General features: G+C 40.5%; 1 protein-coding gene across 1 annotated transcript in view; it reads left to right on the plus strand.

The window, feature by feature from the left end:
* Nucleotides 1-15,394, plus strand: part of kdrl (kinase insert domain receptor like) — a 34,903-nt gene that overhangs the window by 7,603 nt on the left and 11,906 nt on the right. Inside the window, exons 3-15 of the mRNA XM_010786156.1 lie at nucleotides 650-934; nucleotides 1,135-1,281; nucleotides 1,770-1,898; nucleotides 3,032-3,138; nucleotides 3,642-3,768; nucleotides 4,532-4,636; nucleotides 6,757-6,870; nucleotides 7,045-7,133; nucleotides 7,722-7,875; nucleotides 8,534-8,631; nucleotides 9,968-10,090; nucleotides 10,444-10,555; nucleotides 14,033-14,132. Of these exons, the coding sequence (XP_010784458.1) occupies nucleotides 650-934; nucleotides 1,135-1,281; nucleotides 1,770-1,898; nucleotides 3,032-3,138; nucleotides 3,642-3,768; nucleotides 4,532-4,636; nucleotides 6,757-6,870; nucleotides 7,045-7,133; nucleotides 7,722-7,875; nucleotides 8,534-8,631; nucleotides 9,968-10,090; nucleotides 10,444-10,555; nucleotides 14,033-14,132 (1,690 nt within the window). The remainder of the gene's footprint in view (nucleotides 1-649; nucleotides 935-1,134; nucleotides 1,282-1,769; nucleotides 1,899-3,031; nucleotides 3,139-3,641; nucleotides 3,769-4,531; nucleotides 4,637-6,756; nucleotides 6,871-7,044; nucleotides 7,134-7,721; nucleotides 7,876-8,533; nucleotides 8,632-9,967; nucleotides 10,091-10,443; nucleotides 10,556-14,032; nucleotides 14,133-15,394) is intronic.

A 15,394-nucleotide genomic window follows, 5' to 3' on the forward strand; every position in this document is an offset into this window, starting at 1 on the left:
AGAATTCACTTTTTTCTGTGCATTTGAGGATTTCCAAATGAATGTCCATTGAAACAGATATGTAATATGAGTGGAGATAATGTTCACAAGCACAGTTCACTTTGCAACAATGTGAGTCTCCTAAAAGCTAAGTGAATCATATCTCTTGGAGGGTGAAGGATTGCTTTTGGAAAGGGGTAGACGTAGGTAACCCCCTCTCAGAGTGGGAGAGTTTCTAAGAGGAATCCGGCTCTCTTCCAGAGGTGAGGAAGAAAGAGAAAGATGGAATGCTGCTTTAAAAAAAGGACAACACAATTGTAATAACAGCTGTCTTCTTTTACTGAACACACAATGCTTTCCAGCAATCTGAATAAACAAGCACAGTCTGGTTCCCCTGAGGCCCAGACTCAGCTTCTCTCCAATTGGACGACTGCAGCAGCGCCATCAGCAATGCTGTCCAACGGCAACGTGCTTCCAATTAGCAATGATGAAACAGGAAATAACTGGGAACTTGACATTCCTGACATTGCAAGAGCAGCTTTGTGTCCAGAACTAATGTCCAACAGAGGATCCCGGGCCAGCAGGACTCGTGTCTCTGTCCATCTTTGTAGAATAAATCCTAATATCCAAATAAATCAGATCATGTTGTGCCTTATTTTTGTCAAAATAGATAACCCTGAGGAAATTGCCATTGAACCTCGGGCGGTCGTCGAGGGGGACGACGTCAATCTGACCTGTCGGGCAACACGTTACCTCTACACAGACCTGCAGTGGTTGGATTCCAGAAATGAAACGATCACTACCAACGTGTCCAGTATTCAGATCGGCAACTACTCCATTTCTCTTTCTCTCCGTCTGCACAATGTGTCCCAAATCAGCACTGCAGGCTATAGGTGCCAAGCACACAAGCTCTACAAGGGGGTTCAACTCAGGGACGCTGCACTGACTGTGGATGGTGAGTTTAAAAAGATGTTTATGAGAAGCTGATTACTAAATAGTCAGCTGATGAACGTAGAAACTATTCGTCATGCTGTAGAAATATCATCATGTGATAATTGGTCCTGTTACTCTTAAGTTTCCATACACAGGAACGCAGAAATCTATTTGCAACACACAGTAGGAGTAATTCTTATTATTTTGTTTCGTTATGTTTAGTGAGAAAACGCCCCTGGCTGAGTCAGAATCTGACTAATCGGGATATGAACAGTAGCAGCACCCTGAAGCTGCCGTGCCTTGCGATGGGAGTTCCTCGTCCGTACATCTTGTGGTACAAAAATGACCTTCTCGTGGAAAAAGGACCAGGTAACAATGAGGAAACTATTCTATCTGTTATTCCCTTTGAATGTTGCTTCATATGTTTATAATTATAATTTCCCAATGTGTCCAAGGACGGTGTTTCTTAATAAAATCTTCTTTAGTTGGCGTATATGCTCAAGGAACAAATACAAAACATTCATTGTTCACATTGAAGAGGATGCCCCTTCTTTATTGATTTTCCTGTCTATGCATAGTGAAGACATTTCTGCAATTGACTTAATGCCTCTACTCCGTATACTGTGAGAAATAAGCATGCTAAATCCTTTCATATAATATCCTAACCTGAGCTCTCACAGAAATGATCAGTTTTGGCTAAAACATGCTGAATAAAATATCTAAAACAACCTTGGTGTTTGTTTTCAGTCACAATTTTTACAAGCTCAAGTGCCTGAAAATAAAGCATTTCATTTGCCTTTGCACCTGCAAACTAAAGTGTTAAATACCACACCAATTAAAGAGTTTTTCTGTTGCAGGAATCACTCTGGGAGACGATGGGACTCTGACCATCGAGAGGGTGACGAAAGATGACGAGGGTCGCTACGAGTGTGTGGCCACCAATGACCAGGGGTCTGCCAATACAAGTGCTGTTGTTACTGTGTTCGGTAAGTCATTCAGGCAGCTTGAGTTAATAACTACCAAACCACTAACAAAAACAACACTAACCAACAACGTCTGCATTAACAATAATGGTCTCTTTGTTTGAAGTGGTGTGCTGCAGTCAGTCTTTCTAGAGATAACATACACTCATCATCCATCTAAACAGTGGAGTCGTTGCATATTATGCAATCAAGTTGTCTCAGAGTTCCTCGTGGTCTGATGATTTGTTCACAGAACAACAAAATGTCTCTGGTCTGACTTCAGAGTGAAGAGTTTCCCCTGACAGAAAACGTGTGGCTGCCAGGAATGCCAAGTGAATTCCTTCTAGGGTTTTATGATCTAGGCTCTGGTGGAGGGTCCTTACCTTGAGGACATGACCTCTATGAAGTGTTAAGAGGTACACTAATGAGTGCAAAGAGATTGACTGCTACAACAGCCAAGGGACTGGAAACACACAGTCCATAATTGGAGTAGCATGTCTGTTAATGTGTGAGCGTGCCTGTGTAGCTTTAGATGTAAGATGAATTGCATCTTGGCTTGGGAAGATGGAGGTGTCAGTATAGGTGAGATTTCATGCATGTAGTTTATTCCACGTCAAGCCACTTAATTAGATGCATTTATGCTGACACTTGAATTTCTCTAGATCTATAACAATTGTTTTATTCCCCCCTCCCAAAAAGTTGTTTCAGCAACAAGCAGCATTCATGTTCAGCTTTGGCGGTTGAGTCTAATATTGCATGACATAAGAGCTGGAACACTTTGTGCAGATTCAAAGGATATGAGGTTTCAGCGTTGAGACATGGATAGTTGAAAAACAGGGTTTTATAGGAAAAAGTGAGGTATGCATGTCCTAAACATCCCAGTAATAAACACCAAGTGTTTTTCCACTTCATTGTTGTATACAATCTCTCAGTGAAGAGTTAGGAAGAAACAAATAAACAGAAGAATGACGTAAAATACAAGTTTCAGCGTCTCCAGTCAAATAACAGATTCCAAACTTTGTTACAGTACAGACTGTTCTTTTACACTCCTCTACAAATCCCTGTCAATAATACATGATAATTTATGAGATCATGAAAGCACACAGTGTTTTGTTGCCAAGACGCCTGCTAGTTGGTGACAGTTATTCTCATTCCAGGAGATGAAGGGAAGCCAAACGTTGAGGTAATCATTCTGGTGTGTACGGGAGCTGCCGCCACGTTCCTCTGGCTCATGCTCATCCTCTTCATCCGCAAGCTGAGGAAGGTAAGATGTGATATTACTTCTTTATATTAGAAACCGTGAGATTAGTATTGGACAGGATGTGAAAAATGCAAGTTAAGTCAATCTTCATTTATATAGAACAATATCACACATTGACCTCAGTGTGCTAAACACACACACCGTCTGTCCTTAGATCCTTGCAGCACACAAGAGAAAACTCTGCCAGAAATAAACTGGGGAATAAAAGTGTTCCACATATTCTGAGTAATCTGGCAGTGAATCATCTTTATTTTTTTCGTGCTTCTTGTGAAATGCAGTTAAAAGGAAGGACACATTTAGCCAGTGTTTAGGATTCCATGTAATTTTGAAAGTGCTTTGCTAATAAAAATAGGAAGGAAACATAGCTCACAGTGCCTTTGACCAGGTCAAGTATGTGTGTAGAGCAAAAACTTTGAAAGTCACGTCAACATATTTCATTGCCTACAGATGATTTAATATTAAGTTTAAAAATCCTGAATAACTCGTGTGTCCTCTAACACCATCAGCAACCACAGTATAAGATGGGTCCGTCCATCATCATCGACCCTGACGAGTGTCCCCTGGAGGAGCAGAACGATCTTCTTCAGTACGACAGCAGCAAATGGGAGTTTCCCCGCGACCGACTGCGACTAGGTGAGAATCCAATGTGTGGGGAAATGTTTCGTATTCGAAAAGTACCATAAATGAAAGGCAATGTCAAGGCACAGTTGTTTTTTTTTACTTCCGTTTTATTTTTAATTGATGTTTACAGAAGTTGAAATCCAAAGCTTTACTCAAGCAGTTGTTGAAGTAATGTTTAAACAATAACAGAATAGAACAGAGTTACAATATTAGTGTTTGTAAATGATGGCTAGCTGGATAAATACAGAACTATATGCAACCCAGCAGGTCATTTCCTGAATGATTGGTTATTTGTGGTGATAGATGGAATGATTTAGATATCTAAAAAAATATATTTTCTACTGTAACTTTATGTTACATCACTGTGTCTCTCTCTGCTTTGAGCATATTTGATTGGCATATAAACACACCTGGTACCACCCAGAGCAATGTGCCTGTATATCAGTACTTTCAGACACTGACTACAACATGATTTCTGTAAGAAAAGGTTAAAAGTTCATTTGAAAAGTGGTTCATGGTGAGAATCTACACAGCCACATTAAGGTACATGCAATAGGTGTGACCTCTCTGCAGCTGTTGTGTAGGGTCATAACTTATCAGTGACCTGCGCTGTCATCCAGTCTTAAGTGAGCCATAAATTCTGGAGAGAGACTGCCTGTTGTTTTAATTAAAGGCTCACAGCCTGACTGACGGGGGAATTAGTCCGATTTTTCTGCCCGAGGAACAGGAACCTCTAATGTCGTCCCACTTAGCAAATACCTTCTTCCTTTGCCAGGCAAAACTCTTGGCCACGGAGCATTTGGAAAAGTTGTGGAAGCTTCTGCCTTTGGGATCGACAAGCTCTCCACCTGCAAGACTGTGGCTGTCAAAATGTTGAAAGGTAGGTGTCACAATTTCTGTTTTATACTCTTCCTTCAGCATTGTTATAAAATCCAATCCACTTTTTTTCTACTGTATAGCACATTTAAAACAGTTGAACAAAGTGCTGTACATCAACAACTATATAAAAACATAGCATAAATACATAAAAAAACAGACAGGACATGAAACAAATGTAAAACACGAGACAATGAAACCAGATCAGAAGCCACAGACTGAATAACTCTCCTACATGACGTAAAAACAATAACAAGTGTCACCTGGTCTTTAAATGCAAGGGAAAAGAAGTGGGTTTTTAATGATTAGGCCTTCGTGTTGTTGTTTTTCACATGGATGTTTGACCATGTGGAACGTCTTGTTCCTATAGATACCCCCGCTCATGAGGCCTGCATTAATGCCACAGCATCTCATGTTGTATGGGCAGCAGATGAATATAAGCTCTATGGTTCGTGCAGAAGATTTATTTTCTTGTGCACGTTGCAGACTCAGATCTGCAGCACCACATGTGCCTGCAGCTAATGTTTGTACGGCGTATCAGTTCAAAGCAAAGCATGCAATGTCTGCTCCTTGTAAAGTGCAGTTGGAGCTAAAGGCTAAGACCTCTAACCCTCGCCTTGATGAAGAGATTGAGTGTATGCAGATTTGACTGCTCAGATCAGCATGTCCAAAATCTGTGGATGAGTTCAAAAGTTCAACATACAAGTACAAATGAGCAATACAAAGTATGTTTGTTTTTTGGCAGGTTTTTAGAGATTCCAACATTTGGAAACTATCCGCTGTCCCTGTTTTTAAGAGGAAATACTTACGATTCCATTCCAACGTCTTTCCAAGTATGCTTGATTGTTGGATCAAATATGAAAACCACCAAGCTGAAGAGTTTTGACTACAGCCGCTTAGCATTTCATTCAGCCCAGCTTTATACACTGAATGAAGTCAAATTACAGGAAAGATCCAGCTTTTTTTGTTGCATTACTAGCCATGAAGCTGTCAGTAATTGGTTGTATTGGGGTTATGTGTCATGAAGAATAAGACTGATGTGTGAGATATCTTGGTCACCGGCATTAATCATGTGTCAGCATAAATCACAGACTCTCCGAGAGGAACAGACTGGCTGCTGCTAACCGTCGGTCAAACTTAATGGAAAGCAGCAGGTCTCCTCACTTTGACCGTGCTTCAGCTTCTAACTCGTAAATATCTGGTTGGTCAAAGTAACATAAAACAGAATAACCCTTAATTCTTGATTTTCATTATTCAAGGTTATGGCTTTAGATCACTGTTTTCACTTATCATATTACAGTCAATCTGTTTTGTATTGTGAGCACCTCTTGTTTTATTTTTCTATTTTGTTTGGAATTTATCTTTGAGCATATCTTCTATCAAAAGCTGCTTCATATCACTGGGCCTAAAGTAATATTATTATATTTCCTTAATATTTAATGAACTCTCAAAATGAAATTCCCCAGTAATCCAGCTGCCAGGGTTCATGTTTTTTGTTCCACTTTCTCACTATACTTGAAAACTTCTGAGACAGAGTGTATTCTTTAACTGCAAGGCGGGAAAAAAATATTGGCATTTGAATTTTCAGATTTGATATGTACACATTTTTGATCTAAACAGGTCATATATCAACATGATCAAAAACAAGATATGTTCCCATTAATGGACTGGGAAAACCAAAAAATACGCAAAAATGAAATTAGATCTCTAAGTTCAAGGTTCAAGGTTCTTTATTTGTCAAACGAATATAGCTACAGGGTAGTTATGTCGATGAAGATCTTGTGTCACCGGCTTCTCCAACAGTGCAACACAAAAGACAGATAAACAGAAAAATATAGTGCAAGTAAATAGTAATTAGTAAATACAAGAAGAAAATATTCAAATTCATTAACTTGGTGTTTCACTGTTTTCACTGTTCTTTTTTAAATGACATTTTCACTGAAGTTGCAGTTTTTTAAAAATATGTTTCTTACTCATTGTTGGGTTTTGATTCCAGGTGTTCGTATTGTTGACCATAACAATTTTGAAGTAATCTTTAAAAAATTCGAAGGCAATTAAACAAAATGTAATTCATTTGTATTCAGGATGTTTAATAATGCACCATCTAAATGTGTTTTATTACAGGAGGCGCTACGTCAAATGAGCGGAAGGCTCTGATGTCAGAGTTAAAGATCCTGATCCACATCGGCCATCACCTGAACGTGGTCAACCTGCTGGGAGCCTGCACCAAGCCCGGAGGTGAGCTTCATCCTGGGGAACTATTACTGTTTTGATATTTGGGTTTAAATGTATATAAACTAAATATTATATGGAAGAAAGGTTTGTTGAATTATCGGTTTAACCTTTGAGTTTAAATCTCATCTCTGAACTATCACATGATGTTGGAATAATAACATGTACGATCTGAAACAGGCCCGCTGATGATGATAGTGGAGTTCTGCAAATATGGCAACTTGTCCAACTATTTGAGAGGCAAGAGAGAGGACTTCCTCGTCTACAAGGTGAGCTGCGTGATTTACACTTCCTGTCTCTTAGCTTTCTCCACATTCTGTCTACACGCATGAAATCAGTGTGAGCTGTTAGGGACCTTTTTGTCAACTATATTAGGTCATTTATTTGTACCCGTAGGTAGATTTGGGTTTGCAGATAAAATAGACAAGGGATCCATTACGACGCACATTTTGAACGACACAAACAACCGGCAACAGGCAAATGTAAATGAAATTAGCCCGTACTCGATCACATTTAAAAACATATGAAAAAGCACTAGTACAAACATGAATAATCCAGTCAATACATAAATAATATAAGTATAGTATTTTGAAATAGCAACTTACATGTTTCATATTTTTGTATAATTGTTCTACTCTTTATTTATGTTCTTGACCTTCTTGTACTTTCAATACATTTTAGTTTTCTCCTTATATGTTTAATGTATGCGATACAAGGCAAATTCCTTGTTAGCGAACCCCTTCTTGGCAATAAACCTGATTGTGTGGTTAAACATTATGTGTGTGTGTGTGTGTGTGTGTGTGTGTGTGTGTGTGTGTGTGTGTGTGTGTGTGTGTGTGTGTGTGTGTGTGTCTCAGAGGCAGGACGGTAAGGTGGTCCCGTCAGGTTCAGGCTGCGAGCTGAGCGAGATGATGAAGCGCCGCCTGGAGAGCGTGGCCAGCACCGGAAGCTCGGCCAGCTCTGGCTTCATCGAAGATAAGAGCTACTGCGACTCGGAGGAAGAGGAAGAAGGTAAAGGCCAAGCACGTCTTGCTTCCCTTCCACCACCCCTCCCCCCCCTCTGTTTGTCCCCACTGCTGTCTCCCTCCTCTCCCCCTCCCCTCACCTCTGCTCCACCCCTCCTGCCCAGGAACGCAGGCTCCCCTCGGATTGTTTTCTGATGGGACGTTTCCTCCTCCTGTTCAGCAGTACAATCACTGCAGCAGGAGCCTCTGTCACCCCACTGGGTCTGGGGAGGCGTCGGTTTGTTTCCTGTCCTGACCCGAGTGTTGCTTCGCGGCTCCAGCTCTGACACGGCACGTCGGCCATGTTGTCCCCGATGTGTTATTTCTGGTTTGATTAGCTGTTTACTCAGGTGGGTCAGTGGAAGGCCTCCTCGTGAGTTCCTCTCTCAGACCCCCCAGCAGCACTCGGCCCGTAACCACACATTTCACCTGCATTTGGAGGGAAAAAAAGAGGAAACTGTAATTTGTTTTCATGTTTAAAGGATGTTTTGAGTGTGTAGGAGGACGGATTGTTAAGCGATGTGTTTTTGTCAGGGACTTTAAAATTGCAGTTTCCCCATGTGAACAATTAATAGATGAGTAGGATTAAGCGTCCTAAACTGAAAGACAGCTTCATAATTTAAAAATCATTCTCACTGGGAATACTTTGTTGTTTTGTTTTACAGAATCTGAGGATTTGTATAAGAGAGTCCTGACGTTGGAAGATTTAATTTGCTACAGTTTCCAAGTTGCAAAAGGCATGGAGTTCTTGGCTTCACGAAAGGTATACTCTTCTCCACACTCCTCTCAGAAATCTCTCTTAAGACACTTTTTCATTTCAAACAGCTGCATCTACATTTTGACAGATCTTTTTAGTTGGATTTGGATTTAAATGTTGACACATTTTACCCAGTAACTCATTCACTCATGTCTAACTGGTGTGTTTAAACCATTAAAGCCAACTGAGTCCAAGTAGAATTACACTTTTTCACTGTAAACATAAAATATAAACAAAAAGCAATGTTTTTACTTAAAGGTCCCATGTCATGGCCATTTCTACTGATCATAATTCCATTGTTGAGGTCTAGGTACTAGAATAGATTTATATTGTGCAATTTTCCAAACTCACATTGGTTTCTCATACAGCATCTCTGTATAGCATGTGTATTCACTCTCGGTCCTAAACGGCTTGCCTCCTGCCCCCCCCTGTGAGCCCACTGTGCTCTGATTGGTCAGCTCGCCTACTCTGTTCTGATGTCCACCACCGTTACAGCGGAACATCAGAGATTATGTGTTACAATAGCGTTAGCAACCAGGAAATGACACCAGTAATGACAAACAGATGAGAATGCCGCGTGGGGTCTGGGTGCCGTGTTGGCGGGACGTTGTGGGACTCGCTGCTGGAGTGGACAGTGTTAGCTGGCTTGCTGGTGTTGTTTCCTGGTTGCTGTGTGGGGACGGCGGGACACGGCGAGGCCCGGCCCGAGCTCAGCCGGAGCACACACACACACCCGCAGCCTGGCTGTGGGTGTGTGTGTGCTCGGACCGGGCCCGTCACTTGGTTTCCGGAAGACAAAAATGGAAAAAGAAAATCTCCAACGAGGCGTTCTGGGGCATAGACAGGTCTTTTCTGTGTTAGAGTTTTACTTCGCTACAGGGTGGTACTTTGAGGTTGTTTGTGACCATTTGCAGACCGTTTAAATGCATAAAAAGCTACATAACACACAAGGGGACGGGTAATAACCAGAAAAGCATGACATGGGACCTTTAAGTCGAATGTGAACCTTTACTATGACACACTGTTACTCCAGTGTTTCTAAAGGATGTCAGTGTATAGTTCATTCATCTTACAAGTCATTCATAATTCTGGGGAGACCGGATGGGACTGATTAGGCAACAAAGCCATTGTTGTCGTTACGGACCGTTTCTTAGCCTGGATATGGAACACATCATCTCCTATTGAAATATCACTGATGACTTGACCATGTGTTGCTCTGCCAGCATCGATGTTTTTTAGCATGCAGAGTGCCTTTGTGAAGTCAATTGCAAGCAGAAAACCTAAACTTCTAAATGTAAATCATGCTGAATACACTTTTTTTGTCATTCCTTTTTTTCCTCAGTGCATCCATCGTGATCTGGCTGCTCGAAACATCCTGCTTTCTGAGAATAATGTTGTAAAGATTTGTGATTTTGGACTTGCCAGAGACATCTACAAAGACCCGGATTATGTTCGCAAAGGAGATGTAAGTTTATTCAAGTCTAGTCAAACTTTTTCCAGCTGTCTTACAGATTAAATGCTTAAAGCACTTTCATTAATAGATAACATGCTAAACAGTAAGCTATCACTGGCAGAAAACAGGAGGACTGAGTTATTACAACAGTGCTTGGAGATCTAACAAGATAATTGAGATTAGTGTTTTTGTTTGAATCTTAGACAAAGAGAACCGGCCTAGGAGAATAGCTCTTCAGAATTAGCACCTGCTCACACAGTTTAAACCACCTGATGCTCCACAGATGTCATAGTCTAAGTAGTGAGATGTTCACAGTTCTGAGATAAGGGAGTTTTAAACTAAATGTTATCTCAATATCTGTACAGGCCAGACTGCCGCTCAAGTGGATGGCACCTGAGGCCATTTTTGACAAGATCTACACGACTCAGAGTGACGTCTGGTCCTTTGGTGTTCTCATGTGGGAGATCTTCTCTCTGGGTAAGTGTCGTGGCTCAGCAGTGAACACTTGTTACTAACATGCTGTCATACAGCGAGGCCAAAGAAGCCTTCCTTTGCATAAAACACACAAATGTTAGGAGACGTAAAACAAACCGTTTATAAAAGAAAACTAATATGTATAGTATACTACATAGCAGTTCATATATTTGATTAGGCATATGTATGTTTACAAAGGGTTGTAAAGCACAAGAGAACAGGTTAGCCACTCGCAATATGTGCAGTAGTCTTATTAAAGTCAAGGAGGAAAAAAAGGACAAAAAGTTGTCGGATAAGATGAGAGAACATACACGATGAAACATAAAATTATATAAAAAACTGGATTGTGAAAAGTGTATCCAACAGTAACTGTAGTGCAGAATTGTAATGAAAAAAGAGAAGACTGTTACAATGATTCAAATGTTGAAATATCAAGTTCCAGTGTTCACTGTCTGGATTTCCATTCCTCAAAGTTATATTTACAATCATTTCCACACTTCCCATGATTTCCGTGTGACATGAAAATCATACAATACATTTACATTCCATGTAGTCCAGGCTAACATTAAGCCTAGCTGCTCAGTCAACCTCTCTGTTATCAGAGGTGATCAGTGAGAATAGAGCTCTACAGAGACTCACCAGAGAAATAACGGTCTTTTTCTTCTGTGTAATTCTGTCTTTGGGGACAAAGGGCCTTAGCTTTCATTGTCAACCTGAGAAATATGTTGCCACTCCACTTAGTGAAGTTAGACTTTGATTTTTAGTACAGGCATGGGACATTAAAACCAGCGAACACCTCCTATTTAAGCTGTCCGTTCGGTCCCAGCTGGAAACACAAACTGTAACCAGGCAGCCGGATCGGTGTAAAAGTGCTTCCCTGCTGTGAAACCACTGCAGCCTTTAAGGCAGCATTGTGTGTGAGTCCATGATTGCCTGCGCACCGAGGCACAGAGCTCAACACACGTTTCTATAGCGAGACTCAACATGAAATAATGTATGTTTAAATGTCTCCATGGGAAGCAGTGGAAACATAAGAGAAAGTGTAACTGAAGTTGGATGTATTGCTATTCTGTACGTTTTGCTGTTTTTGAATCTCCGCCATACGGTGCCGTCACCCGCTGCAGTTGAAAAAAAGTGTGTCAAATTGCATATTCTTTCAAATGTAAAGCACACTGTCGTCATTATGACACTTTCCCTTTTGTCTTTCCTTCTTTTTTTATGGTCTCTTTCTCCCTCTTCTTCACTCTTGACACATTCTCACCACATTTTTTTCCGTTAAAGAAACACTTACACATCTGGGTAGTGTTAGCGGGGCCTCAGAAAAATAAATCAGGAAACAATGATACAAAATGTCCAAGAAAAATGGCCAAAGAAGTGAGCTTCGCAACCTGATCATGTCTGAGGTCAAAAGTTTCAGGGTAACCCAAGCCTGTTTTTCACATCGCTCTTTGAACCAAAAGTGTGTCAGTTCCGTTTTGGGGTTTTAAATATCCATAGCTTGTTTATTTAGGGTTTATTCCACAAATTAAAGCATGTGTTTATCATTCTGAATATTCACAACAAGGGGAGATTACCTTTATAGAGAAGGAAATGAGAGTATATTATGTTTCATTATTATATAGGTAATATCTTCGGACTGGAAAGGAACACCGCACCATAGAATATGATAGAATTAGATAAGATGATGTTTACTTTGAGCTGCACCAAAGTAAATGGAAAGTCAATTGTAGGCAAATTAAATGTTTCTAAAAACTAAATCTTTGAGTAAAAGCTATGTATCTATACATTTTGTTGGAAATGTCCGTTTGCTTTTGGACTTCGATGTAGAAAAATAACAAGACATTTTGTCATATATTTTGTTGAGTGTTTTACATTATCCTCAAGTTTTTCAATTTATTTTCAAACCTATAGAAATCATTATTTTAATCAAGATATCCATCTGTTTCATATACCCTCTGTGCACGTGTCTGCAATGCTGTTGTCCGTCAGAGATAACATTAGCTCAGTTTTTATTAGCACATTGTTACTGTTTACTCTTGGAAGACATCTGGACCTTTACTGATCAGAGGAAAGGGTTGAGCAAAAGGTTAGCCTTTAGCTGGTCGACATAGCTGTGGTTTAGACAGGCGTTGTGAGGCAGAACTAACGTCACACTTATGGTCATGTTGCCTTTGACTCATGGCGTTATCAGTGGCGTCCGTGGGAAACGTACAGTATTTGGGGGAATTTGGGATGGATCCGCCCGTGACGAAGATGGTGTAGGTGAAACATTTGGAAAACCTTGGGAATTTGTTTGCTACACTGCTACAACTGAGTGCATAGAGAGGGACTGCACCACAGGGGTGTCTAAAGGATCCATACTTCAGAACTTTACATATTGTACGTTTAATAGCACTTGTTTAAAAAAGTAAACTACTTTGGGTTTTTGTCTGCGGTAACTAGCAATATAAACCGTGTGATCACAGATTTAGTTTTTTCCTTCTACAGTAAGCTTTTTGTCTTTTGGAGCTGTTTGGTCGCTTTGCCAAGCTAGACTGTGGTTCATCCAAAAACTTGTATCACCACAAAAATGTTGTTTTATATTACATGTGGGGGTTCAAGCACACAAAATCCTTATTTATGACTCAAGCAATTGTGTTAGTAACATAGAATGGGCTTTATTTCCCCCCAAGAAAACAATTGGATATTGGATACAAGTTGTTTTGGTGTATGACTGCATGTTTTCACAGGGGGCCGAGCGAGAAGTAGGCTTCAAATTCAAATGTTATTACCAACAGAATGGTTGGAATTAGATGAAATTAGTAATGGTTTTGGATTGCGAGTCATTTATTTGACAGACTCATGACTCAGCAAATATGACAACATTGCACATTATGTTAAGTCATCATGTTGCATCAACCAAGCAATTCTAATCAAGTATCCTACATAGTTGATGTTTTTCTAGCAAGTAAATGTAACACAATCTCAAGGAGTTTCTAAGAAAATGTGTGTTCATGTAGAACATCAGAGTTGGAAAGCTGCAGTGAACCCTCGCACCAGTAAAGGGAATAGACAGGTACAAAATGACTGTTTCATTCCCTAAGAGCCTGCTGATCATATTGATATCATCCTAATAACACAAATTGTTTTAATATAAGGTCAAACCCAAGTCTAGGGACATGAGTAGAAAACAGTCATCAGATTAACCACATTAATCTAAAAACAAATGTATTGTAATAAAACAGTCATGCAATAAATCTTATTCAGTCGGTCAGTTTGTGTTGAAACAGATTCAGAAAGGTGTTGATTCAACGTAATGATGATTTATGAGGCTGTAGCTCGTGGTGCGGTTACACTAAATGTCATGTGCAGAGATCTATTTCTGCTATACAGCCTTCTCCACCTGTCATACTTGCATAAGAGCTACTGAGTGACTTTTCAATGCACAAAAAATCATGATGTGATAATGTGATGAGCCTCTCCCCCTCCTTCCTCTCTCAGGTGCCTCCCCGTACCCCGGCGTCCAAATAGATGAAGAATTTTGCTGCAGGCTGAAAGACGGGACCAGGATGAGAGCACCCGAATACTCTTCCTCTGAAATGTGAGAATCTCTATTTATTATTTTCTTTAGTAAAGAACAAACAGAAGTACAAACTGAACACAGGGAAGAGGGCTGTGTTTGGGAGCAATAACGTATCTATCCTATCCTTTCAATCCCTCTTTAAAAAGCAGGATTGCAAAATAATGTTATCATAGAATTAAAATCTATATCACTTTTCTATAGCCCTAAAGAACTATGGTGTGTCCCAGCAAACTAGCTCCATATTCCCAGCTGTATGATCTCCTCAAAAAGGCCATGGAAAAGTTTGCAGCCATTAAAAGCTTCCCATATCAATACAAAGCTTTGTATGTGCGTTACTCCCTCTTTGTGGTTGCAGCAGCAGGTCAGGGGTGCCTGATAAGAATCATGGGTCATCCTGCCCTGAAAGCTGCAGGAGGAAACATTAGCAACTGATTAGCTCTGATGCGGTGAGCTTGGAGCTCTGAAGCCCTTTCTGAGTGACAGCTCTGCAGATGTAACTGAGCACTGCATTTAAATGTGATGTTTCCCCAAGTGAGGAGAGCGAGAGACTGGAGATGTTTGAGCAGGGGCTGGTGGATGGTGCTGGACATAAATATCTGTGGGAGAACACAGAGTGCTCTTCTTTGGTATCAGTGCTGTCCGTCAAGGATGCAGCTAGACAAACTTTTGTTGTAACAAGAACACTTTGACTCATGTCGAATGTACAGCCGATCCAGAGCCAGCGAACACAGTCTGAACTCTGAGTCTCCCTGAAACATGTGTGCATACTTTGTGTCTGGTTTTAATTTAAAATGACTCATATAGTCCACAAAACGTATTTGTTTTGAAAGCATAATACTGCACTTTTGGCTAATAATGATGTGATATCAAAAAGTCTAGAGCTTATAGCAGTTTGTGCCAAGTAAAGCTAACTGAATGAATTCTTCAGCTTTGCAAGGCATACAGAGATTGGAAATGATGGACAAAATCCAATCCAGACTGTTAGTGTTCAGTCAGAACAGAAGATCTGTAGATGCAGACCGGCTGGTGCCAAGAATCTCTCCTACTTTCCATCGAAAAGAAAAAAATAGACCCACGAGATGATATGTTCTGCAGGCTTATGGCTGTGAGGCCTGCTGCTAATTTAGAGCTAAGATAAAATTGTTGATATCAGTGTAACTGGGATGCACAGCAATGCACTCAGAGTCAGTGGGGGGAACGCAGCTGATCCCCTGGACGCTGCTGCAGTGGATCAAATGTGTCTGTAAGCCCAGGGTTTGACACCTTGACCCTAACTCGTA

This window comes from Notothenia coriiceps, unplaced genomic scaffold, assembly GCF_000735185.1.
Source record: "Notothenia coriiceps isolate Sejong01 unplaced genomic scaffold, NC01 NC01_scaffold00028799, whole genome shotgun sequence".
Taxonomy (NCBI): domain Eukaryota; kingdom Metazoa; phylum Chordata; class Actinopteri; order Perciformes; family Nototheniidae; genus Notothenia; species Notothenia coriiceps.